This window comes from Heterocephalus glaber, unplaced genomic scaffold (assembly GCF_053883595.1).
Source record: "Heterocephalus glaber isolate CG9 unplaced genomic scaffold, H.glaber_assembly_v1.0 deba00001733, whole genome shotgun sequence".
Taxonomy (NCBI): domain Eukaryota; kingdom Metazoa; phylum Chordata; class Mammalia; order Rodentia; family Bathyergidae; genus Heterocephalus; species Heterocephalus glaber.
This window is the reverse complement of record NW_028258444.1, coordinates 15,994,081-16,018,514: the sequence shown is the minus strand read 5'-3', so window position 1 is coordinate 16,018,514 and position 24,434 is coordinate 15,994,081. Positions and strand designations below refer to the sequence as shown.

Genomic DNA, 24,434 nt, shown 5'->3' with positions numbered 1-24,434 from the left:
TATGAAATACTAAGTATGTTTGTGTGCACATAAAGACATCAATACCATTCTAATTATTGGAGAAGCAAAAAAAGGCTACAAATTTACTGATGGCCAAACTGGCATGCATAATTTTGTTTGAACCCACACAGTACTACTTTTGTGATAAATGATATTTACTCTCATTTTGCAGCAGATGGAAAATCAAAAGTTAGGTAATTTGGCCAGGATTTATACCTCATTCTGTTTTTCCTCAAAGCCAGAGTTTCTGTTCGCTATCCACTAATGTAGAGGTGGCACAGCATGGGAGCCACTTAACCTGTGTCTCCATAAGAACAAATAATTGGTAGAAATTAAAAACTTGATTGAGAAAAATAGTTCCTTGGTTAGTGAGGATGAAAAGTAAAATGGAAGATAAATTTGTTATTTTGGATATAACAGGGAGGAATTACTCCTGATTGTGGGTCAATGAGATAGAGATAAAAAAACTTATGATGGAATTATACTCTACTAGACTCATTTTTGAAAATATCATTAATTTGAAGATTTAATTACTGTGCTATCCAGCTTTCCATTTCTGTGACAAAATACCTGAGATAATCCACTTAGAGAAAAGGTTAATTTTGGCTCACAGTTTCAGAGGTTTCAGACAGTGAAACTGACTCCTTTGGACCTCTGGTAGCATAGTACAACAGCACATGGCAGAAGAGACCTTCTCACCTCACGTTGTCCAGGAAGCAAAAAGAAAGACAGGAGTGTAGAGTCCCATTGTCCCTTTCAAGTGCACGGTGCTCCAATGATCTAACTTCCTTCCACTAGGATTCATCAACTAAAGGTTCATCACCTCTCAACAGCACCATGGACAAAAGGTCAAGTGTTCAACCCAATGGCCTTTGGATGATATTCAAGATACAAACCTTAACACTCACCAAACATCATAACTTATCAATACTGTACCCTGGGGAGTAGTGCTGTTTACCCTCATGATTGTGTGACTAATTGTGAGCTATGCATCACTACCACTGCCCAGTGTCTTAAGAGAGTATTTACAGATCACTAGTTTGGGAAAAGATTAAAATAAAAGCACATTTTTTACTAAATGTATATCAATTTGGCATCATCATAAAGTCAAAGACATTATAAGTTAACCATCATAAGTCAGGGACCGTAAGTAAAAAAGAAAAGTTTAACAAATAGATCAAGAGGTCAAATACCAACTAATAAATATTTTATAAAAATAAATTATAGGAGAAGAAATAATTTTTTAAAACAATAAACATTTTTCTGGTCCAAAGAAAACCAGAAGCCTTCTGATTACATAAGCCCTCCATATGCTGAGTAAGATGAATTTTTTTTGGTTTGTTTTTTGGTTTTTGTTTTTTTGGTACCAGGGATTGAACTTGGGTCCTTGCACTTGTGCAGCAGGCGACAAAACCACTGAGCTAAATCCCCGGCCCTGAGTAAGATGAATTTTAAAAGCTACTTACATCTAGTTGAATCATGACCAATTTTCAGATAGGAAATAAAATCCTTCAGAAAATAATATGTCATCTACAAAGAAATGAGAACCATACTCATCAGAACAAGCTAGGAGTTTAGGAAGAAATATCTTCTTAACATTCTAAGGGAAAATGATTCTGAATCTAGAATTCAAATGTCAATGAAGTTTGAAGACAGAATAGAGACATTGCTACACAAAACAACTTGAAAATTCAGCTAATAAACTTAGTCACACATTGTAAGAGTAGTTTCATGTGGTATTTCAGCACAATGCAAAATGAATTGGAAAAGGAAGACGGAGGAGCATTCAAGAAACACTGGCAGCTGAACAAGGTCCAGAGGTTGGAGGAGAAACCCATTCAGAAAGCAAAAGAGCATGCAAACTTGGCTTTCACATTTTTGGGATTTGGGATTCCCAAATCCCAAATAATTCCCAAATAATTTGGGATTCAACTTCATTTATTATGTAGTTAAGTACACCACTTAGTTCTTTGGGGCTATGCTGTTTACACAATCCTAAACATTGATCATTTGTATCTGTTGTTTAGAAGCAATCAATAGAAAAATGGCCGATTTAATTGTTTTACACAACAAGATGAAATGTTGTGATTCTTAACCTGCAAACATACTTCATTAAAATAATCAGGAGAGGGTCAGGGATTTAGCTCAGTGGTTCTGCTGCCTGCCTCACAAGCGCAAGGTCCCGAGTTCGATCCCTGCTACCAAAAAAAAAAAATTAGGAGTGGGGAAGATAGGATAGAAAGATACATGATGATTCCCTTTTCTTTCATAGCTACTAGCCTAGAATTGATAAACCAGGTAGAGAGGATTTAGTGAATTTTTAAAATTGAGAATGGCTAACTTTAAATGAAGAATTAAGAACAGAAACTGTGATTAGTAGTTGCTACTGAAAACAGACTGGTACTGTGTGATAGGTGAGGAAAATCTTTGTAAACATGAATTCAATATTTTTCTGTTACTCACATGGATGTCTTCTAGTTTCTGGTAGTTTTTAAGCTTCTCTTGACTTTTACATTACATTGAATATACCTTGACTACATAGTACAGTATTAATGAATAGATTCACTTTATTCCTCTGTTTGAAATACATACTTGTTTTTCAATTCTGGGAACTGTAGTTTTTCAATTTTGGGAAATTCTTTACCATTATCATTTCCTATTTGTCTCTCTCTACCCTCGTAATCCTGTCATATTAAAATGACCATTAGACTGTGTTTTTACTTCTTATTCTTTCCCCCATATCTGTTTATGGCTTTACATTTCTTTTTTATCTCTGTGCTATAAGTTGACTGATTTCTATTGGTATTTTAGTTTCATAACTTTTCTGTTAGCTGAGTTTTCTGTTTCAATAAGTATTTTTTAAGTATTCCTCTTTTTGTCCTTTAAAAAATAAACTTTTCTTCTTTTACAATGTAGTTATTCTAGGGATCTATTTTATGACTTTTTGTTACATTAATTTAAAAGTCTCTTTTGAATTGCTTCATTATTTGTGACTCTGTCATTTTATTTTCCTACTAACATTCATACTAGTGAATTTCCATGTGTGTTTTGTAATCTGGGGTTGTGAACCCATCCCAAGAGTGAACTGGACTCCACAGGCTTGTTGCCATAGCATTGTGTTGTAGAGACATTTCCATGAGGTAGTTTTATGTTTGTCATGGATTTATGGATTTTATGAGTTCTGAAGTAATTTTTATGATAGTTTCTCTGCTTAAAATTTTCTTATCAAATGGGTAGTGCATGTTTCAGAACCACTCCTTTTAAGTGTTCATGTTTCTCCCAATATTATTGCTCAACAATAACTGAATGATTATAAAGCGAAAAATTTCAAAAGAAAGTAGGTCAACAACATATAATAGATTCATGGTATTTTTTTAAAAAACACAAAGCCAGTCCACTTCTTTTCATTCTACAGCTGAGGTAAGTGAAGTCCAACAAAGTAAAATGACTTGTGCTGAGATCCAACACATTGAAGCAGAGCTGAAAAACTGGGTCTCTTTGTAGTTAAAATACATTTTAATTTGATATGAATAGTGACTGGCTCAGAATCAAAGGTAGACCTGTGCTTCCTTTTGTTACTATTCTTAACTTTCACTTCAGGATCTCAGTACCTAGAAAGTGGCTTCCTAATCTTGATTCTACCCTGGGTTGCATATTATCAAACATTTTGCTGATTTTAATTCTTTCACACACAATTACATTAAGACAGTAATTTTCTTTCTAGTTATTGCTAGGAGAGATGCTTAGCAGATCTTCTTTTGTAAACAGTTTATATTTCTTTCCCTTTCTTTTAAACCATGCAGTCTGCTTACAAACACCTAAATCTTCATAATGACTGCTGCCAAATATTAAGATTTTTTTCCTTTTATAGTAACTAGTAAAGCACCTGCTGTGTTCATTATGTGTAGCACTTTATGAAATACTTACTGGATTAGCAATGATTAGTAATTTTTCATCTTCTCTTCCATATTTCATTTTTTGTATTGGGTAAAGGAAACATTCATGATATATTTATGTGAAATTTTCAGAAGTTTACTTCCTTTCTATGATTTACAGAAAGCATACACAAAGTAGATGATTCATATTCATTTGTCTAATTTAAAGAAAATTATAATGATTTATTTGTGTTCTGTTTGCAGAACAGAGTGTTCTGAACATCAACACAAGTAGAAGAGCCTTAAGCCAAAGGTGCAGTATATTATTTACACTGAAGGACCGCGTGTGTGGACAAGAAAGCGCTGACAGGTCAAATGGACCCCATGGAACTGAGAAATGTCAACATTGAACCTGATGATGAGAGCATCAGTGGAGAAAGTATTCAAGATAGCTACACGGGGATGAGAAATTCAGAAAAGGCAGCCATGAGCAGGTATGGGGTTAAAAATTACCAGCTTCCGTAGAAAGATGAGACAGTCTTATGGACATGGAAAACAAGGATCTTGTTGGTTTTTTACAGATAAATTTGAGATAACAGTGACATTGATGTTAACACATCAATTCCCTGATCTTGAAATACAGTCATAATGTCAGACTTTTGTGTGACTAATCTAGAATTGAGATTACAGTGCCATTGTGGCATTACAGTGTAGCATAACTTCAATCATATTAGCTTATCACTCCTCTTGCCTTTTGGTTTATTCTTTCTTAGATTCCTCTTCCTTTGACTGCTCTTTCAATGTTGCCAAATCTCCAGGGATCTATAGTGATTCTTTTCACTGTAAAAGTGTTCTCTGAGGAAGTTCATTCATAACTATCATGGGGTCACCATTGATATGCCATGTCCTCTGCCTGTAAAACTTCCCTACTGAGTTTCAGATCATTACATCCAACTTTCTAGTACACATCTCCACAGGCCACTAGTGTGTCTGAATTGCCTCATTTCTAAAGTAAAACTTGCAATGTCTGCTATTGAGTTCCTATCATTCTTTTCAAAACTTGCTCCTCCTCTAGTATCTCCATCCTTGTGAAAGTATCAATCTCATTCAGCAGTGCAATTAAAACAACCCATCCTTTCCTGCAACCCACAGAGTCAATGGTTGCCTGTATCCAGTTGGCTCTAGCTTATTAATATTTCAAATCCACCTCTTGTCATTATCCATTCTATTGCCATCTTTTATTAGATCTCCAACCTTTCTCACACGTCTATGAGAACAACCCCGATTTGTCTTTCTCTTTTACATTTTGCTTTCCTTTGTCTAATCTTGCACTTTTATAAGACCAATCTTTTACAGTAGCAAATTAAATCACGTTCCATCCTTGAGCAAAATCTTTCTTTGACTCCACATTAGCTGTTACATACAGATTACACTATACATTGCTTGTCATATAAGACTCTTCTTGTCCTGTTTCTTATCCTGCTCCTTTTTATACCCTCCTGCCTTCACTCATTCTACTCCATCTCTCTGGAATCACCCATTGTTTCCCCCTTTGTCTCTATTGATACCTCTCATCTTTTAAGAATCAGCTCCATGTCAAGTATCCTAGCAAGGCTTCTCTGAATGCCTCTACTTCCCCAAGTGGAAGTGACCACCACTCCTTTGTGCTCCTTCTCCCTATCCAGGTGTTAATCATACCAGTGCCATAGATTGATGGCCTCTGCCTGCCACCACATATCACATATCATATTGCAAATAGCAGACGCATCATAGTTATTTGATAAGTAAGTTAATTTCCCACACAACCTTATAAGCACAAATTATGCACAATTAAAAATGCTCAGAAAGGAACTTTTGAACAAAACTAGGCCCAAAGTACAGAATATTATCCTCAAAAAAGGACTTTTCATTTAATTCACATAATCCAGAAAGGGCCATCAGGGCCCTTTTTCCTCCAAGTAGTTTTGTGCAATGAGCTTAAAGGTTGCTGAAGACGTTGAAATGTAACTCATGGCAATTTCCATACTGGGTGACTTTTAAGGAAGCAATGTATAGAATATAGGGCACTGAAGTCTGCAGAGTAGCTCCTTGACTTTGGAAAATGTTTATCTTCTTCAAGCTTCGGTGCAAAATGTAAAGTGGCAAACCAACATCTACTTTTCTATGGATTAAATGAGCACATGAAACACAGAAGATATTCAATAAATTCTTGTTCTTTCTCCCCTGTGTCATCACCTTTAATAAACTGATCTAAATCTAAGGAATCTTTTGATTCTGAAAGAAATGCACACAAATATGAATGCTCCAGGGGTTGGCTGAACTGATGAAGGCACTGCCACACGAACAGTTCTTGAGGAATTGCATTTGGCCCTACCAAAGCCATATTGGAAGAGCAATAATTCTTTTGTTAAGCTTTGTACAATGTCTTCTGGACCACTCAGAATCACTTGCCTTTAAACTGCTGGCTCAAACACAGTTCATCATTTTGGAATTTTATAATCACTTTTAAAAGATGGTTTTCATTTATGTTTGGTTCGGAATGAACCTCAAATTTAAATTTTTTGAGAAATTCAACATACTGTATTTATTTGGGATCATTTTACTTATGCTTTCAATACATTATGGGTTTGGTATCAAAACATTGAACACACTGAGGATGTTTCTTATGTATTTTATACAATCTTGGCATGTTTTAGGGCTATAACTCTCTTATGCCAAAATAAGAGCATGCAGATGCCCCACAAAAAAAGATAATCTGTTTACTTTCAAATTCAAACTTTTAAAAACCACTCAAGGAGTAAAAATTCCAGTTTATTGATTGCAATGAAAAGTAGAGTGTTGGCTATCCCTGAATTTAAATTCCTCTTCTAAGTGACACTTCTGTTTTTATAGTCCTTAGTCCCATTTTATCCAACAGTTTCCAACTTTGAACATTACGTACCAGCCCTCAACATAGCAAGTATATTAACAATAGACAATTAAAGTAAATCACAAAAAGTGTGTGTGTGGAAATGGAAGAAGTCAGTAAGTGAGGACACTAAAGTTTCCTCTGAGAAACAGGGAGAATGCTAGGAAATCTTGTATATGCAGAGCTGTCTACTCCTTGAGTTCTAGAAAACCACATCAAACTTTGTGATTCTGTCTGCTCATTCTATCTACACCTGGTATTGCTACCTAATCTCCAAGATTAATCCTACCATCCCTCTTCCTCACCAGTTTATTTTCAGCATAAGCTCCTGCTATGAAAGATAACTTATGCAGATTTTCTATAATAGTTCTTTTCTGCTTTATTTCTAAGGATTTATTTCAAAAAACTCCTTTATTTTATCTTACTCTTCAATGCAAGAAGTACCCTAAAAATTGCAATCCATCTCATTACAAAGTACTTTAAAGAAACGTGCATAGTTGAGCATTTTCTGTAACAGCAGCAAAAAGCCTGTGTGGTATTTTGGTGAATGAAAGTACATTGTTCACTGGCCTCGCCTATCAAGCCTTTTGGGAATGTGACTGTCCTTCAGTCCACAGCCTCCATGCCCCCAGCATGTAACTGCAGGAGGTGACTGGTATGATAAAGGGGCAGCATTAGGACTGATTTGGGCATCTTCCAGCCTGTGCCAAAGGAGACAATGATTACAGTGTGTTGTGGATAGTGACATTTTAAACTCTTTTTACCAACTCTTTTACCAACTCATTGGGTTTCTTTAATAATTTTCTTAGTTTAATCCACTATCTAATAACCCATGTATATGTTGAAGATAATTAACACACACACACACACACACAATCAAACACAACACAAAGCTACCAGTTAACTGTTTTCCTCTAAGGAATATCTATATATGTAGACAGAGCCAGAAAAGAGAAAATACCAGTACAGGGCCCTGCCTGGGACTGTCTCATGCATGGAAGACCACGGACTTGGAGCCTGGCAGCCATAGTTGCTTTATCTTTAGAGAAACAATGTGAATGTTCCCCTTACAAGGGTATTTTGGGCATGAAATGAGTTAAGAATTACATAGGCATTAAACAAATATTTGTTAAATTAATAAAAATTGATGATGGCATGCCAGTAGAATAAAAAACTCAGAATTATGAGCCTGTACCCTTTCTTTTTTTTTTTTTTGTACCGGGGATCGAACTCAGATCCTTGTGCTCACGAGGTGGGCAGCATAACCACTGAGCTAAATCCCCAGCCCCCTGTACCCTTTCTTAGGAAGGGCTCTAAGTGGGAACAAAATTAGTTCCAATTAATCTCTTCCCTGTATTGTTTCTTTAGAGAAGAAAAAATGTGTCATAAACAATTTTTCAACTGAAAATACTATTTCCTTCTTTTATAACATCCTCCCCAAAGGTTATTTATAAATAGAGCTGTTTTTTGTTTGAAAGGAACACTAGTGTGCAGAAGGAGGAGAAAAAATGTTTTAGGTGTTTTCTCCCTTAACTTGGTTTTTGCTCCCCTGATTGAGCTACTTAGGTCACCTGAAACATAAATATAATTTAGGGCATTTATTTAGATGCTTTCACTCTCTAATTTCCTTTTATGTGTGTGTTTAGTCAATTTGTTAATGAAGATGCTGAAAGCCAGAAGTTCCTGACAAATGGATTTTTGGGGAAAAAGAAGCTGGCAGATTACGAAGATGAGCATGTAAGTGAATCTCTGTTGTCAGGCAGTGGATAAGACTGAAGGTGTCTGATCTATGTAGGTCTCTGTGGGAAAACAGTGTGACTGAAATTTTCCAAGCCTTGATCAGCATATTCTCTGTTTATTCAGGCCCTTACTGGAATAAGGGCTTGTTTTTCCTGTTCGCCATATGGCTGCATAAATCATTTATGAAATTTATTTTTTTTTTGAGAAATCATTCTAATCCAAATGCAGTCTGCAGCCATACGTGTTTGACCTTCTTGATATTGCCCCACCCATATGTTTTTTGTTTGTTTGTTTTTATGGAGATCTATGAAACTAAGCGCTACATTCCATTGAAAAATTACATGCTTTTATTGAAGGTGAGTAATGACTTTTACTTGCTATGATTTTATCTTAGCCTTCAATTTTTGGACTGTAATCTCATTCAGGAGAGATAATATGAGCATAAGAATAACCCAAGAGAAGATTGGTCTTTTGGCAAGTTTTTGCTTATAATGTTTCCCTGTTCTTCAAGCATCCTGGAACCACTTCCTTTGGAATGTCTTCATTTAACCTGAGCAATGCCATCATGGGCAGTGGGATCTTAGGCTTATCCTATGCCATGGCCAACACTGGAATCATATTGTTTATGTAAGTGAACACACATATCTACATTTGGAGATGAAGTGCATGTATATATAACCTGATGCTCTTTCAATTAATAGTCTGAAGTGTGACTCTGTGACCAGGATGAATTCGAGAATGTACTAGCCAATCTTCTTCCTTTTAGGTAAAACAGCAAGCTGAAGAATAGCCATAGCCATCTCATAACAATACTTCTTCACCCAACCATCTCTAAACAAATGGCAGAAACTTTATGTCCTCAATACCCAGAGTGCTGGAGCAGCCCTGCCTGTCCACAGAAACTATCCTACAAAGTACTTCATTGTTTAACAGATTCTTAAAATAACTTAGAGTGTAGTAGTCAGAAAGAACTTTCCTACAGGCAAGTCTGATTTTAAAATACTCTTGGGGAAAATACCCCATCTCAAACCAGACCTGAATGTCCTGCCTGCCCAGGGCCCATTCCCCTTGCCCCGGGACCAGATGCAATGAGCACACTGGTCTTAGCTCCATCCCAACAAGGAGCCAAATTCCCTCACTGCTGGGCTTTGCACATGGTCTTGGAACCATCTGTCCTTTCTTCTTTATCTAGTTAACTCTTCACAACACAGCTCAACCTCTCCTTAGGGCCACCTGCTCTGACGTCTATAACTGGGGCAAATCTATGATGCACTCACCACAGTTTTGATACTCTAGGGTATTTTTCTGAGGCTTTGGTTATCTCCCTTGCTAGAGTATAAGCTCCAGAGAATTTTGTCCATGTTTTGCCGTATGACTCTAACCCTAACACCTTGCACTGTGTTTGTCACAGGAAATATTTGCTGAGTGACTGACGCTTAATTCTAAACTTACGTGTTTTCACCAAATTTGGTCAAATGCTGCCTAAGGTGGAAGCCTCATGTAGCTGACCCATAGGATGGGTAGCACATCAGCCATGACAGACAACCAGATGTGTGTACATCATGCACAGCCTGCTATCTTCTGAGACATAGTTGGCAGCAGTGGAATTGCTCACAAGAATAAAGTCTAATGTTAGGCATTAACATGAACATAGATCCTCGTTCCAAATGCAATACTAGACAGTTAAATAAATGTTTACTAATGTAGTATTTATATGATAAATGTATGCTATTTATGTTGTGAACATCATATATAGTTAGATAATCACATAACTATTTGAGAGTTGAGGATCCAGACTATAAGTATTTATCTTGTATTAGTGCTTTGATTGAACTCTTTTATGTATAATATTATTTAATAGAATGGATTTTATATCAACTTTATTTTTATAAGGCATGTTTGAAATAAACTAGTTTTTGATTATATGAATCTTAATAGTTAGAAATGTGTTCATATATTTGTATGCTTCTGCAATGTTTACTGCCTCTAAAACAAAACACTGCCTTCTCCTTATTAATTATACATAACATTAGAATTAATCATGAAGTTTTCATAGGTCACTGATGAATAGAAATGGGAAGCACTTCCCCCAATTCTAGAGCCATAGATCATTATCATGGGAGGAGAATATTCCACTTTTCAAGCACAGGCTTCATTTCAGGCCTATGAACATTTAGCAGATTATTTTGGTCAAAGCGATTAAATCACTAAACACAACAGAGTATATTTTTCATGTTCAAATAGGACAGAACTGATTCAGCTATCTCCCTTAATTCACAGTAAGAAACAGTAGTTGATTGATTTCTCTTTTAGTGTTTTCTGCCAAAGCAAGTCCATGTTTAAAATACAGGGAATAGTTACTATTTTTCCAAGGAACAAAATTATGTAAATTACATGTTCTCTAAAAAAATTACATTTTATAAGGCATATAGAAAAAGACATGAATAAATAATTGATTGGAGAGTTCTGGAGGACATTTTCTGGAAAATAAGAGCACAATATAGCTACAGTAGTTATATAACGTATAATTTGTAGTCTAAATCTGCATCCATAGCTTTGATTGCATTGGGAATTACCAAAGGATTAGATCAGTTGATCAGTTGTGGGGAAGCTGTTCAGTGTGTTCTCTTTACATATATATATATGTTTTTAAATTTCAAGTCAACTTTAGTGCTTCCTTCCATTTGTTATGTAGATGGTTGTATCTTGCTTTGCACTCTAATTCCTGGTTTTGAAATCTAATTGTGCTCTAATTCTTGGTGTCGCTCTCTACTTGTTGGTTTTGTGCTCTAACCCTTGGTTTGTGGAGAAATTCTGGTTAGTATAAACATAAACCATACATACATGTGGACATGTCAAGAGTCCTGACATTAGAAATTATTCTTTCTGAATATAAAAAAAGGGATTTCCCTGACCCCTTTTTCTGCTTTCACTATTACACTGCAGTTGCCTGATTCTCTGGAGGACAGAGTAACCTCCTCTTCTAGGGTTAGTAATAACGGAGCTGACCCTACATGCTTTGGTTTTTGAATTCTTAGACTCCAGATTAATTCTTGGATTAGTCCTTCAATTCCAGATATGGATGCACATGTGTTGTACACATACCATACCCAAATGCTGAGTAAAGTAGCTGTAGTATTTGATAATCTTGCCTTATACTTAAAATCTAAGTTATAAAACAGATTCTGTAACTGTGTAACCCTAAAAAAGTTAGGAACTTCAAGTAGTAGGTTAAACATGTGAAATATAGAATCAGAGGGAATGTTTGGCATTCTGAAAAGGATTCCTTTTCTTTTTTAAAAAGTTAATGATTGAAGAGACCAATATGATCCTTTATTGCAACATCTAATACTACGATGTCTTATTTCTTATAGACATTTTATTTTCTACTCTCTACTCCCTTTACAGAATTATGCTGCTTGCTGTGGCAACATTATCACTCTATTCAGTTCACCTTTTACTAAAGACAGCCAAGGAAGGAGGTATGCTATGCCTTAAATCCAAGACATTCTACTTTGATTCTCTTACAAGAGTATTTCAGTCTGTCGCTTCATAACCTGAGGATGATTTTAGTCAGTTTCATATTTCCTCTTCTTCTAACCACAGCAACATGGTCTGCCTCACAGGGTTTTTAGTTATTTGGGTGAGTGAGAGGCAGGAGTGAAAGTCGACTCGCTCCAGTTCAAACCAAATAGAAAAAGAGATGTAGATGATGGAAGTAACTGTTTTAACTTACTACATGTAGTTAAAATGAATAAACCAATTGCTTCTTGTTTGGAGAACATATTAATTCATTGTTTATTGGTTTTGAGGTTGTGTCTTTTGGGTTTATAATTTCTCTATAACATTACTTACATGTTTGAAACTTGAGTGTAGGGTTATATTATAGAAATATTTTAGTCATTAAACAATTCTCTAACAAAATTATTTTATCTTTCATTGTAGGGTCATTAATTTATGAAAAATTAGGGGAGAAGGCATTTGGATGGCCTGGAAAACTTGGAGCTTTTATTTCCATTACGATGCAGAACATTGGTGGTAAGGGGATCTAACTTTCAATGGCCCCGTAAACTTTCTAGAGAATGATCGATCAAGAAGAAAACTCCATGTCAATAAATAAGCACTTTAAATACAGACAAATAGCTGCTTTATCATTTTCAGGTCTCAGAAATAAAATTTCTTAGATTTTCTGTCATTCTTTAATTGAAAATAGCAATATCTAGGAATGTGATAATATATAAAATCCTCTGAACTGAATATAAGATAAAAGCTTTCTTGATTTCTAATGCTATTATGGCATTAATTATTGTTTTTAAAAATTAAAGAATTGATGCTTATTTCTATCATTGTCAGAACAGTTGATGTTTCAGATGTATGAATGAGACATGTAATAAAATGGAAAAGTAAATGGTTGTGCTGATGGGGAGGGAGAGGTAGGGCCAAAGCCTGGGGCTCGAGAGGCATCTGCAAAGTGCCATTCCACTGGAGAGGATCTCAGGTACGTATGCCAGCAAATATCTGGCCAGGTATAAGAGGCAGTATAAACCCCAGATTCTTATGATTCCTGGTAAATTATAATTTCCAGAGAAGGGCCTAGATATATGTATTTTAAGAGTGTTCTAGATGATGACCACCAGCTCTGTATGGGTTCAGTTCTGTCTTGACCCTCAGAAGGCATCTGGACCCACAGCTGCGGTATTCTGCTGGCTGCCTCTCCTGCATGGTCCCAGCTGTGTTCTCACATAGTAGCGCTTTCTTTCTCTTTTCCCACTCCATCCCTCAACCTGCTGTTCCAGTCCTCTGATCTTTCTTCTCCCTATGAACACCACCAGCAGCCATTTCGATTTTTATGCCAGAAATCTGGGCATAAGCCTAAACTTTTCTCTATTTCACTGACCCTGCACATCCACTCAAATACCAAACTTTATCCACTTGATCGCAAATCTCTTGAGTTTCTCCTCTCCTTTTATCCTCACAAACCACAGTGCAGATGATCAGCATTTTTATCTGAGACTATTGCAATAGTCTTCTGTTTTCCCTGCCTTGAGTTTTGCCTGCACCCATCTCCAAATCATCCTTCAGATATATTTTCTCGAATTCATATCCCTTTCTGTTTCTCACATGCATAAAATTCTTCAGGCTGCCTTCATTATTTTCCAGGTAAAATTTAAACTCATTATCCTGACACAAGTGTCTATGTCACATTCCTCTACCCACCTTTCTATTCCTTTCTTACCAATGTCCATTTCTTATATCTATCAATTCCATACATGGTGCTGTGTCAAACTATAGCAAACTATTCAATTACCCAATAGTACTAGTATTATTTTAATATTTTACAAGGTCCTTTATGCTTTCTTTGTACATGCTGTTTTCTGCTTTTGAGTGTCTCCTAAAGATTTCCAGCCCTAACATACTGTAATGTACATGTGTTCTCTCTCCATATCTATATCTATATCCATATCTATATCTATCTATATAGATAGGTATCTATCTAGATACCTATATAGATATAGATATATATCCTCGTCTACTGCTTCCTCTGGGCTCTCTTGCCCTTGTTTGTCTGTATGTTACTTTTTTATTTAATTAATTTTATTGGTACATTTTAGGTATAAAATATAAAGACATTCATCATTGGAAATTTGCACCTTTACATAACCTCTCTTGGTTGTTATTTTTTTCCCATTCGCCTGCCCTCCCTTCAACCCCTCCACCTTCCCTATTTACAAAGACTTTGTTTCCATTTTTTCACTTTCTCATATTAATTCCATTCCCTTCTTTCCTTTCCCCTACCCCTCCCACTTCCCCTTCCTCTTTGCCCTTTTTCTTCCTATACCTTTTAGTCCTTATTTACACTTTCAGTTTCTCACAGTAGAGAATCTATTCAGTATTTACACATGTGTGTCCTATTTATTTCACTTAAGAGTATTGCCTCAAGGTCTATCCATTTAGCTATAAATGTCTCTAATTTCTCATTTTTTATGGCTGAGTAGTACTCCATTTTATTAAAAAAACACATGTTCTTTATCCAGTCTCCAGTTGATAGGCAATTGGGCTGCTTCCAAGTTTTAGCTATTACAAACTGTGCTGCTATGAACATGAGAACACATATATCACTGTGGTATGATTCTTTTACTTCTTTGGGGATGATACCCAGGAGGGGACTAGCTGGGTCAAATGGGACTTCCAGTCCTAGTTCTTTGAGGTATCTCCATACTGATTTCCACAGTGGTTGCACCAGTCCACACTCCCACCAGCAGTGGAGCAGGGTTCCTCTTACCCCACAGACCTGCCATCATTTGTAATTGGTTGATTTCATGATAGCAGCCATTCTTTCTGAGGTGGAATCTCAGCGTGGTTTTCATTTGCATCTCACTAATTATCAGTGATGTTGAACTTTTTTTCATATGTTTATTTGCTATTTCTACTTCTTTTCTGAGAAATGTGTTCATTTCAGATGCCCATTTTTGGATTGGGTCTTTACATTTGGGAGGTCTGATTTTTTTAAAGTTCTTTATAGATTCTAGACAGTAGACCTTTGTCTGAGGAACAGCAGGTGGAAATTTTTTCCCATATTGTGGGTTGTCTCTTCACATTGTTGGTGGTTTCTCTTGTTCAGCAGAAGCTTTTTAATAAAAAGAGATCCCACTTGTTGATTATGCTAATTCACAGGCAACTGAGGTTTTGTTCATAAAATCTTTTCCTACACCAATGTATTCAAGAGTTCTACCTAATCTCATTTCAAGCCGGAGCAGCATTTCAGTTTTAATATTTAGATCTTTAATCCATTTTGATTTTAGCTTAGTGCATGGTGAGAGATATAGGTCTACTTTTAATCTTTGGCAAGTTGAAACCCAATTTCTCCAGCACCATTTATTAAATAGGCTATATGTCCTCCAGTGAGGGTGTTTGACTCCTTTGTCAAAGATGAGTTGGCTGAGTGTGTCTGGAGTTGTTTCTGCATCTTCCAATCTGTTCCACTGATCCTCAGGTCTGTTTCATTACGATGCTGTTTTTATCACAGTAGCTTTGTAGTATAGTTTCAAGTTGGGGGTTGTGATACCCCATGCCATGTCTCTGTTGCCTAGGATTGGTTTCGCTATTCTGGGTCTCTTCTTGTTCCAAATGAATTTTTGGATTGTTTTCTGAAGGTCCGTGAAGTATGCTGGGATTTCAAGTAGGAATGCATTGAATGTATATAGCAGTTTTGGAAGTATGGCCATTTTCACTATATTAATCCTTCCTACCCAGGAGCAAGGGATGTTTTTCCATTTTCTGTTATCATCTTCAATCTCTATTTTCAGAGCTATAGTTTTCAGAGTAGAGGTCTTTGATTTCTTTTGTTAGTTTGATTTCTAGGTATTTCAATTTTTTTGGATGCTATTGTGAAAAGAATTGGTTGCCCCATTTCTCTCTCAGTGAGTCTGTTGTTGGTGTAGGGGAAAGCTATTGACTTTTGTGTGCTGACCTTGTATCCAGCTACTTTACTGAATTTAGTTATTAAGTCTACAAGACTTTTGTGGAGTTCTTGGGGTCTTTGATATAGAATATCATGTCATCTGCAAATAGTGACAATTTGACTTCTTCATTTCCTATCTTTATTCCTTTTATTTCTTTCTCTTGTCTAATTGCCATGGCTAATGTTTCCAAAACTATATTGAACAAAAGTAGTGATAGTGGACATCCTTGTCTTGTTCCTGATTTTAGTGTGAAGGATTTCAGGTTTTGACCATTTAGTATGATATTGGCTGTTGGTTTTTCATAGATGGCATTTATCAGATTGAGGTAGAGACCATCTATTCCAATTTTTTGTAGGGTTTTTATCATAAATGCATGTTGAATTTTGACAAATGCTTTTTCTGCATCTATTGAGATGATCATATGGTTTTTGTCCTTGGCTCTATTGATACAGTGTATTACATTTATTGATTTGGGAATGTTGAAACATCCCTGTATCCCTGGGATGAATCCCACTTGATCAGGGTGTATGTTCTTCTTGATGATCTTCTGCATTCTATTTGCCAGTATCTTATTAAGGAATTTTGCATCTATGTTCATTAGTGAGATTGACCTATAGTTCTCTTTTTTGGTTGGGTCTTTCTCCTCTTTGGGGATCAAGGTGATGCTTGCTTCCAGGAATGAATTCAGGAGTATTGCTTCCCTTTCAATTTCATTGAAGAGTTTAAACAGCAGTGGAAGTAGTTCCTCTCTAAATGTCTTGTAGAATTCAGCAGTGAAGCCATTAGGACCTAGAATTTTCTTGGTTTTGTAAGTTTTTAATTACATTTTCAATTTCATTGGTTGATATTGGGTTGTTCAGAATTTTTAGGTCTTATTCACTCAACTTTGGTAATTCATATGTATCTAGGAATCTGTCCATTTCTTCTGTGTTGTCCATCTTATTGGTGTATGGGTTCTCAAAGTAGCTATTGATGATCCTCTGGATTTCTGCTGGGTCCATTGTAATTTCAGCCTTTTCATTCCTAATTGCATGGATTTGGGCCTTTTCTTTCCTTTTTCTGATAAGGTTGGCTAAGGGTTTGACAAGTTTGTTTATTCTTTTGAAGAACCAACTCTTGGCTTCATTGATTTTTTTTATATCATTCTCTTAGTCTCCATTGCATTGATTTCTGCTCTGATCTTTATAATTTCCTCCCTTATATGGGCTTTGGGTTTGTCCTGCTCTTCTTTTTCTAGAAACTTTAGGTTCAGCATCAGGTTGTTTAATTGGGCTCACTCTGTTTTCCTTATATGGGTATTCACTGCTATGAATTTTCCTCATAAGACTGCTCTCATTGTGTCCCATATATTCCGATATGTTGTATTGGCATTGGCATTTAATTATAGGAACTATCTGATTTCTTCTTTAATTTCCTGTGTGACCAATTGGTTATTCAGAAGTCTGTTGTTCAATTTCCACATGTTTATGAAATTCTTGTGGTTTCTTTTGTTATGGATCTCCAATTTCATTGCACTATGGTCTGATAATATGCAGGGGATAACTTCAATTCCTTTGCACTTACTTAAACATGTTCTATGTGTGAGTATGTGGTCTGTTGTCGAGAACGACCCATGTGCAGCTGGAAAGAATGTGTATTCTGATTTTGTGGGGTGGAATACTCTGTAAACATCTCTTAAGTTCATTTGTTCAAGAGTTTGATGGAGTTCTAGTATTTTGTTGCTTATTTTTTGTCTAGTTGATCTATGTATTTCTGACAGTGGTGTATTGAGGTCCCCCACTACTATTATATTAGTGCTTATTTAATTTTTCATGTCCGTCAGAATTTGTTTTATATAGTTGGGTGCACTAGTGTTTGGTGCATATATGTTTATGATTGTCATCTCTTCCTCTTGGATTCTTCCCTTTACAAGGATGTATTGTCCTTCCTTGTCTCTCTTAATCTGTGTTGGTTTGAAATCCACTTGATCTGCAAAGAGGATAGCTATTCCTGCTTTTTTTCAGGTTCCTTTCACATGGAGTATTGTTTTCCACTCTTTAACTTTCAGTCTATGAGTTTCTTTTTGAATTAAGTGTGTTTCTTGTACACAGCATATTGTTGGATTTTGCTTCTTGACCCATTCTCTCAGTCTATTTCTTTTGATTGGTGAATTGAGACCATTAGCACTGATGGTTATAACTGATATGTATTGACTTATCATTTTCATGACTTTTTCTTTCTTTTGTATTCTCCCCCTTTGCATTTAATTTCTTGTCATGTCCAATGGAGACATTCTGTTGGGCTTCCTGGGGTTATGATCCTCATTGTCTTTTTCTAGGATATTGTCTAAAGTGTTTTGGAGTGCTCCTTTGGTATTCGTGAAGTTCCCAAGTTGCTCTTTGTCATGAAAGTATCTTATTTCTCCATCAATTTTGAAAGATAGTTTTGCAGGGTACATCAATCTGGGTTGCAGGCTGTTTTCCTTTAGGGCTTGAAATACGTCACTCCAACCTATTCTTGCCTTGAGAGTTTGCATTGAGAAGTCTGCTGTGATTTTGATGGGCTTTCCTTTGTATGTGATTTGTTTCTTTTCTCTGTTTGTAGAATTTTATTCTTCTGTTGGGTTGCTGGATGCTTAGCTATTTATTATATGCCTATGTGTTGATTTTTTTTTTTTGATCAATGCTAGTTGGAGTCCTATATGCCTCACATATCTGTATGTCAAGTTCTTTTCCCCTGCTTGGGAAGTTTTCTGCCATCATTTCTGTGAACAGTTTTTTTAATGTCATCTTCAGTCTTTCCTGTTTTTTCATTGACTCAGATCAGTCTTATGTTATTCTTCTTTGCATCATCTAGCAGCTGCTGGATTGATTTCTCATGGTCCCTTACCATTTTAAAGAAATTTTTCTTTTCCTGGTCACGAATTGAGATCTTATCTTCTCTATCTGAAATTCTGTCCTCACATTGGTTCATTCTGCTGTGTAGACTTTCAAAGGAGTTTTTGATCTCCTGGAAATCTATTTGCATCTGTTTTATGGATTCCATTTGTTTCCCATGTTGGGATTCCATCATGTTCCTCAGCTCCTCTATTTTTTTTATCTGTGTACTCTCTAGACTTATTAATCATGTCTTGCCCTATGGGCACAATCTCTCCTATTATCTGAGAAATTATTTCTGATTTCATTTTTCCCAGATCCTCTTTTGTTGCCAGTTCAGGGAGTCCAGGTGATTAAGTATCGGAGTGTTCCATCTCGTTTCCCTTTGGAGTTGGTTTAGGTTATCTGGGAGTCTGTTTTTGAGACTTGTTTAAGTGTCTTCTCATTTAACGAGGGTGGGAGTGGGGAGGGATGTGTGCTTCTGGCACCCACGTGGCTCACCTTCTCAGTGCTGGGGGTGGTGGTATGGCAGCCTGGAAAGTTCACCTCCTCTGCACTTGGGGCAGCTCTGCTCCTCGGCGCTGGGGACAGTGGTATGGCAGCCCAGGTTTGTATGTTACTCTTTTTTTTTAAAGTTATTTTAAATTCTTTGAGTAAAGAATAAGATCTTGAAGTCTGCTTTCTGGAGTCTCCTGCACCTGGCTTTGAGTCTATTTCCATCATTATCTGTGACCTTGAGAAAAATCACTTTAATCCTGAGTCTAACTTTTCTTTCTATGAAATGAGAGTCTTGTTCTAACCTTACAAGGTCATTGTGAGGATGAGAGAAGATAACATATGGCATGTAAAAAGGGTTCAGAACCTGGCTTTCAAGTTCAATATCCATGTCTCTGGAGACTCTCTAATTATCTTTAAATGGGCATTCATATAATTGCAAAACAAATGTATGCAAATGTGAATAACTAGAACATTACATCAATATATAAATCACCAAGGTGAGTTTATGTAAGTCACCCTCAGAAATACTGCTCCAGGTTTCCCTCTATGCCAAATTCAACAAATATATTGATATTGTTAAAATTAGATCACCTTGTAATATGACTTGTGGCTTTTTAAAAATTTAACAATAGGCCTTGAATGTATTTGCATGCTATTCTTTTTAATGGCTTTAATGTTTTCTATTATGAATATGTGCTATAATTGGTTTACCAAATCCTTCCTGATGAATAGTTGAATTGTTTCTAATTTTTCACTACTGCAAATAATGCTGCTGCACTTTAAAAAATAACAGAGACATTGAAAAGAGGCAGCTCCTTTGATAAGCTCACTGAAATTATCTACAATTTTTGGAATGCAGAAATTCCTGTAATAACCTTTATCCAACTATCCCTGTACCTGTTAATGGATAGTTGGTTATCACATAAATGAAGCCAAGTTATAGTTGATGTGAGTTTTTGTTTTATTTTGGTGGTGTGTGTGTTAGGCACTGAACCTCACAGATGCTAAGCATACAGTCTACCACTGAGCTCTAGCCCCCAATTTGTGTTTATTTCTTAGTTTATTTAGGTGCTGGAGAACAAACTCAGGGTCTTGTGCCTGCTGGCAAGTGCTGTGTCTTCATATGCGTATGTGTTAAGAGTCCAGAAGATTTTGGAAATAACCCTGGGATTGTTCCATTCACTTTACTGGATTTTACTCACAAGCCTCTAAACCTCCTGAATCTCACCAGACTGCTTTACACTTAGTTCAAATTTTTAGACTTACTAAGGTTTAAAGTATCAAGGAATTCATAGGATCACCTCATACTTGATCAAATTTACTTGTTTTGATAACTGAATCAACCAGACATAAGCATATTTTGCCTTGTGTCCAGTCAACAGTGCTGGTGGGTCAAAATGTAGCCACTGACATTCTTCTAAAATAGGAATAAACTATGAAATGGGATTGGCATCAAGCTATGAATGAGTAAAAAGTGTGACTTTATGGGAGTGAGATGTAATTGCATAATACCAACCAGAAAATGCTCACTTCTATTATTTTATATGATTAGTAAATACTTAGCATAAAGGAACCCACTTGTATTTCTTGGTTTAGCAAATCCATATTTAGAACCCTTAATTTTTCAATCCCCTAAAAAATTAACATTCACTATGGACATTTCAACATTAGCAAAATAATGTTGACATTACTCAAACAGGTCTGAATCTTTCTGAATTTTCAAAGCCCAAATACATTAACACTGGTGACATTACTGTAAGTCAGCAATTAATAGTTCTAAAATTGAATAGTCTCTCACCAAGCCCATTAATCAGAAATATCTCCTCTTTACGCTCTGTAAGATTCAGCTTTAGCTAAGGTCTCTATAAAGATTAACCAAACAATGTGTACAGAATATGCATCAGGCATTGTACAAATCATTTCATACAATATCAATCAGCTGTGGACCGAGGATAACATAAACTTTGTCATCTGATAATCAAGTAAATAATGATGTGCAGAACTAAACAATAAAGGAAATTATTATTACCACTATTCTGTTTAAAGTTAAGGAAATATTTTTGAACTCTTAATAGTTCAATTTCTAACTTAGATATCTAGATATTTTCTTTGTTTTGTTTTTTGTGGTGCTGGGGATTGAACCCATGACCTTTTACATGATAGGCATACTCTAACACTAAGCTATATCTCCAGCACTTTAAGTGTCTATTTTAAATCCCTGTTAGCAAAAATTCATAGAAGTATATAGCACACACTTAAAGCTTCCATGTAAAATTTGTCAGTTTTATTTTTAGTTAAGTCTTTTCACCATGCCTCATTAACAAGTTAATATTATATTTCACTGAATGGATGGGGCTGGTGAAGGGAGGTTGCATAAAATTTTTAAATTATAGGCAAAGTTGTAATATTATACATACACATACATATTCATTTTTCCTTGGAGAAAGTTTATGGAGTTCACTAGATTTTTCAAAACAGGTCATGGTCAAGATCTTTCTGAGTTTTGCCTCTTTGTGTAATTTCTTACTTGGCAGAAGACTAGAACGTAGAGGAAAACAAACAAAAATCTGAATTGATGAAGAGGGAGAGAATCTATCCTCTCTTGTTTTCTTTTATGAATCCAGGAAGACTCCAGTTTCAATAATCAGTGGTCTGAGATTTTGTGTGTCCCTCATAGAAACCGTAGAGGACCAGATACGTGCCCACCTGGAGAGAGCCAGAGTGATAGAGTCTACTCAGCTCTGCCTTGCAGTTCTGCCCTCTTGCTTTGGCCCATACCTTTTGCTGCTGCCAGACCACTGCCCACAGACACTAAAACAGGCATAACTAATGCAGGCCATGATGCTTTACAACTAATGAGACTAAATCATTGAGACCGCAGCTTTTCTGAAAACCTGGGAGCTGGATTTAGTGCAAAATCAACTGATACCTTAGCAGCAATCCACATGTGAAAGCTAAAGGTCTAAAGAACTAATGTTGCAAAGAACTTGGAATCAGCACAAAACACACCTTCTTGTTTGGGAGATTAGATGTCCATCTTACCAAGAAGGATGGATGTTCCAAGTGTTGTGACTTCTTTACAACTTGTGTGTGACTGTAGTGCTATATATGCCACTAAGCTGCCATGGTTTCCATTTTAGCAATGTCAAGCTACCTCTTCATCATTAAATATGAACTACCTGAAGTAATCAGAGCATTCATGGGACTTGAAGAAAATTCTGGGTATGTCTTCTGATTTCTTTTTGACATCAAGTGACTCATTCTGCTTGATCTTTTCTGGTCCTAACATCCTAATCTTTTTTTCTCTCCTAGGGAATGGTACCTCAATGGCAACTACCTCATCATATTTGTGTCTTTGGGAATTATTCTTCCACTTTCTCTTCTTAAAAATTTAGGTATAGTCATTCTCTAAGTGAAAATATTTTTATTCATATTTTAATAGGTAAGCTGTTTGTAAATGTCATATGCACCTTTCAAAATATTTCTGCTAACTCCTAGGTTACCTTGGATATACCAGTGGATTTTCTCTTACCTGTATGGTGTTTTTTGTCAGTGTGGTAAGTGATTTGTTGACATGATTCTTGTAGCTTGGTGAGGATGAGATGCTTTTAGTGCCTCAGTTACTATTCTTGGATCATAAGCAACTTTATTGTGTTTTAATTTGGAATGAGAAAAGAGCAGTCATGAGTTTAAAAATAGTTGAGTTAGGATGTCAAGGCCATTGCTAAGGGTATGTTCCATGAGCACTGGGTAAACATTTAGATACAGGGCCATGACAACAATCCAGTATTTAGAGAGGTAAAGGAAGAAATGAAGAGGTATAGAAGAGACACCAGTAGACTACACCCATGCTCACATGAATCAGCCATTTTCTCTTCCACATTTGGCTCAATAAGAGAGGACAACCACTGTGGAATTAAAGAAATTCCACCACTACCAAAAGAAAGAAGATTCTCAGAATATCATGGATGCCAAATTTATAAAGCATGTCCCTGAAGAAGCAGAGGAGGAGGGAAAATTTGATAACTCATGGAATCATTAGCTTGAAGAAATAAAAGATATGAAATGCAATAAGGAAATGACCATCATCTTTGTCTCAGAAGGGCATGAAAGGTTTGCAATGAATTCATATAAAATTTGGTTCTACTAACTTCTACCCAGTTCTATGAGTAGTGCTGCCAACCATAGTTCCAACTTTTTTCTTAGAACACAGGCTAGAGAGAATCTCCATGGCCCATTAGTTTAAAAATAATCTTTGGTTGAGTTCTCTGTCTCCTACCTCATAAGCCACATGTATGGATTTTTTATTTATTATTTTTCCTCAAACCCTGACCATTTTTCTTAAATGTCTGGGTCCAGGTGATTTACAAGAAATTTCAAATACCTTGCCCTCTGCCTATTGTGGATCACAATGTTGGAAATCTGACAGTCAACAACACACTTTCAGTGCATGTGATAACACTGCCCAACAACTCCGATAGTACTGGTGTGAACTTCATGATGGATTATACCCACCAAAATCCCATAGGGCTGGATGAAAACCAGGCCAAGGGCTCCCTTCATGGCAGTGGAGTAGAGTTTGAAGCCCATAATGATGACAAGTGTCAACCAAAATACTTTGTATTCAACTCCCGGGTAAGTTAGACACCTGGGTTTCTCATGAGCTCAGTAACGTGGCCTCTGGATCTTTATTTCATAAACTGAGATGGCCTAAGATTGTCGTCTGTGTTGGAATGTTAAACATGTGGTGTTGTCTTTGTTTTACAGACGGCCTATGCAATTCCTATCCTAGCATTTGCTTTTGTATGCCACCCTGAGGTCCTTCCCATCTACAGTGAACTTAAAGAGTAAGGCACCCATTATTTTAGCATCCTAATTTGCTTTGAAAATATCCTCATATGTTCAAAGGTGCTTTACAAGAAGAACGGTTTATAGCTTTCTCTTCAGAGAAAGTTTGTATTACTACCATTTGGCAGTAATATACTTTAACCAGCAAGGTATGACTCAGCGCATACACTGGATTACCATATGTGCTTCCTGTCTCTACTCCCTCTGCCATAATGGTCAGGGGAGGGGGTCAGGGTAGGTGGAAGAG

General features: G+C 36.3%; 1 protein-coding gene across 5 annotated transcripts in view; it reads left to right on the top strand.

Annotated features, from left to right (window-relative positions):
- Window positions 1-24,434, top strand: part of Slc38a4 (solute carrier family 38 member 4) — a 71,508-nt gene that overhangs the window by 33,344 nt on the left and 13,730 nt on the right. For all 5 annotated transcript variants that reach the window (XM_013079064.3, XM_013079063.3, XM_087200161.1 and 2 more), the window contains exons 2-11: window positions 4,140-4,369; window positions 8,430-8,520; window positions 9,035-9,150; window positions 11,932-12,005; window positions 12,469-12,561; window positions 22,480-22,561; window positions 22,652-22,734; window positions 22,838-22,896; window positions 23,699-23,974; window positions 24,107-24,186. In XM_013079064.3, coding sequence (XP_012934518.1) covers window positions 4,251-4,369; window positions 8,430-8,520; window positions 9,035-9,150; window positions 11,932-12,005; window positions 12,469-12,561; window positions 22,480-22,561; window positions 22,652-22,734; window positions 22,838-22,896; window positions 23,699-23,974; window positions 24,107-24,186 — 1,073 coding nt within the window. In that variant the 5' untranslated portion in view covers window positions 4,140-4,250. The remainder of the gene's footprint in view (window positions 1-4,139; window positions 4,370-8,429; window positions 8,521-9,034; window positions 9,151-11,931; window positions 12,006-12,468; window positions 12,562-22,479; window positions 22,562-22,651; window positions 22,735-22,837; window positions 22,897-23,698; window positions 23,975-24,106; window positions 24,187-24,434) is intronic.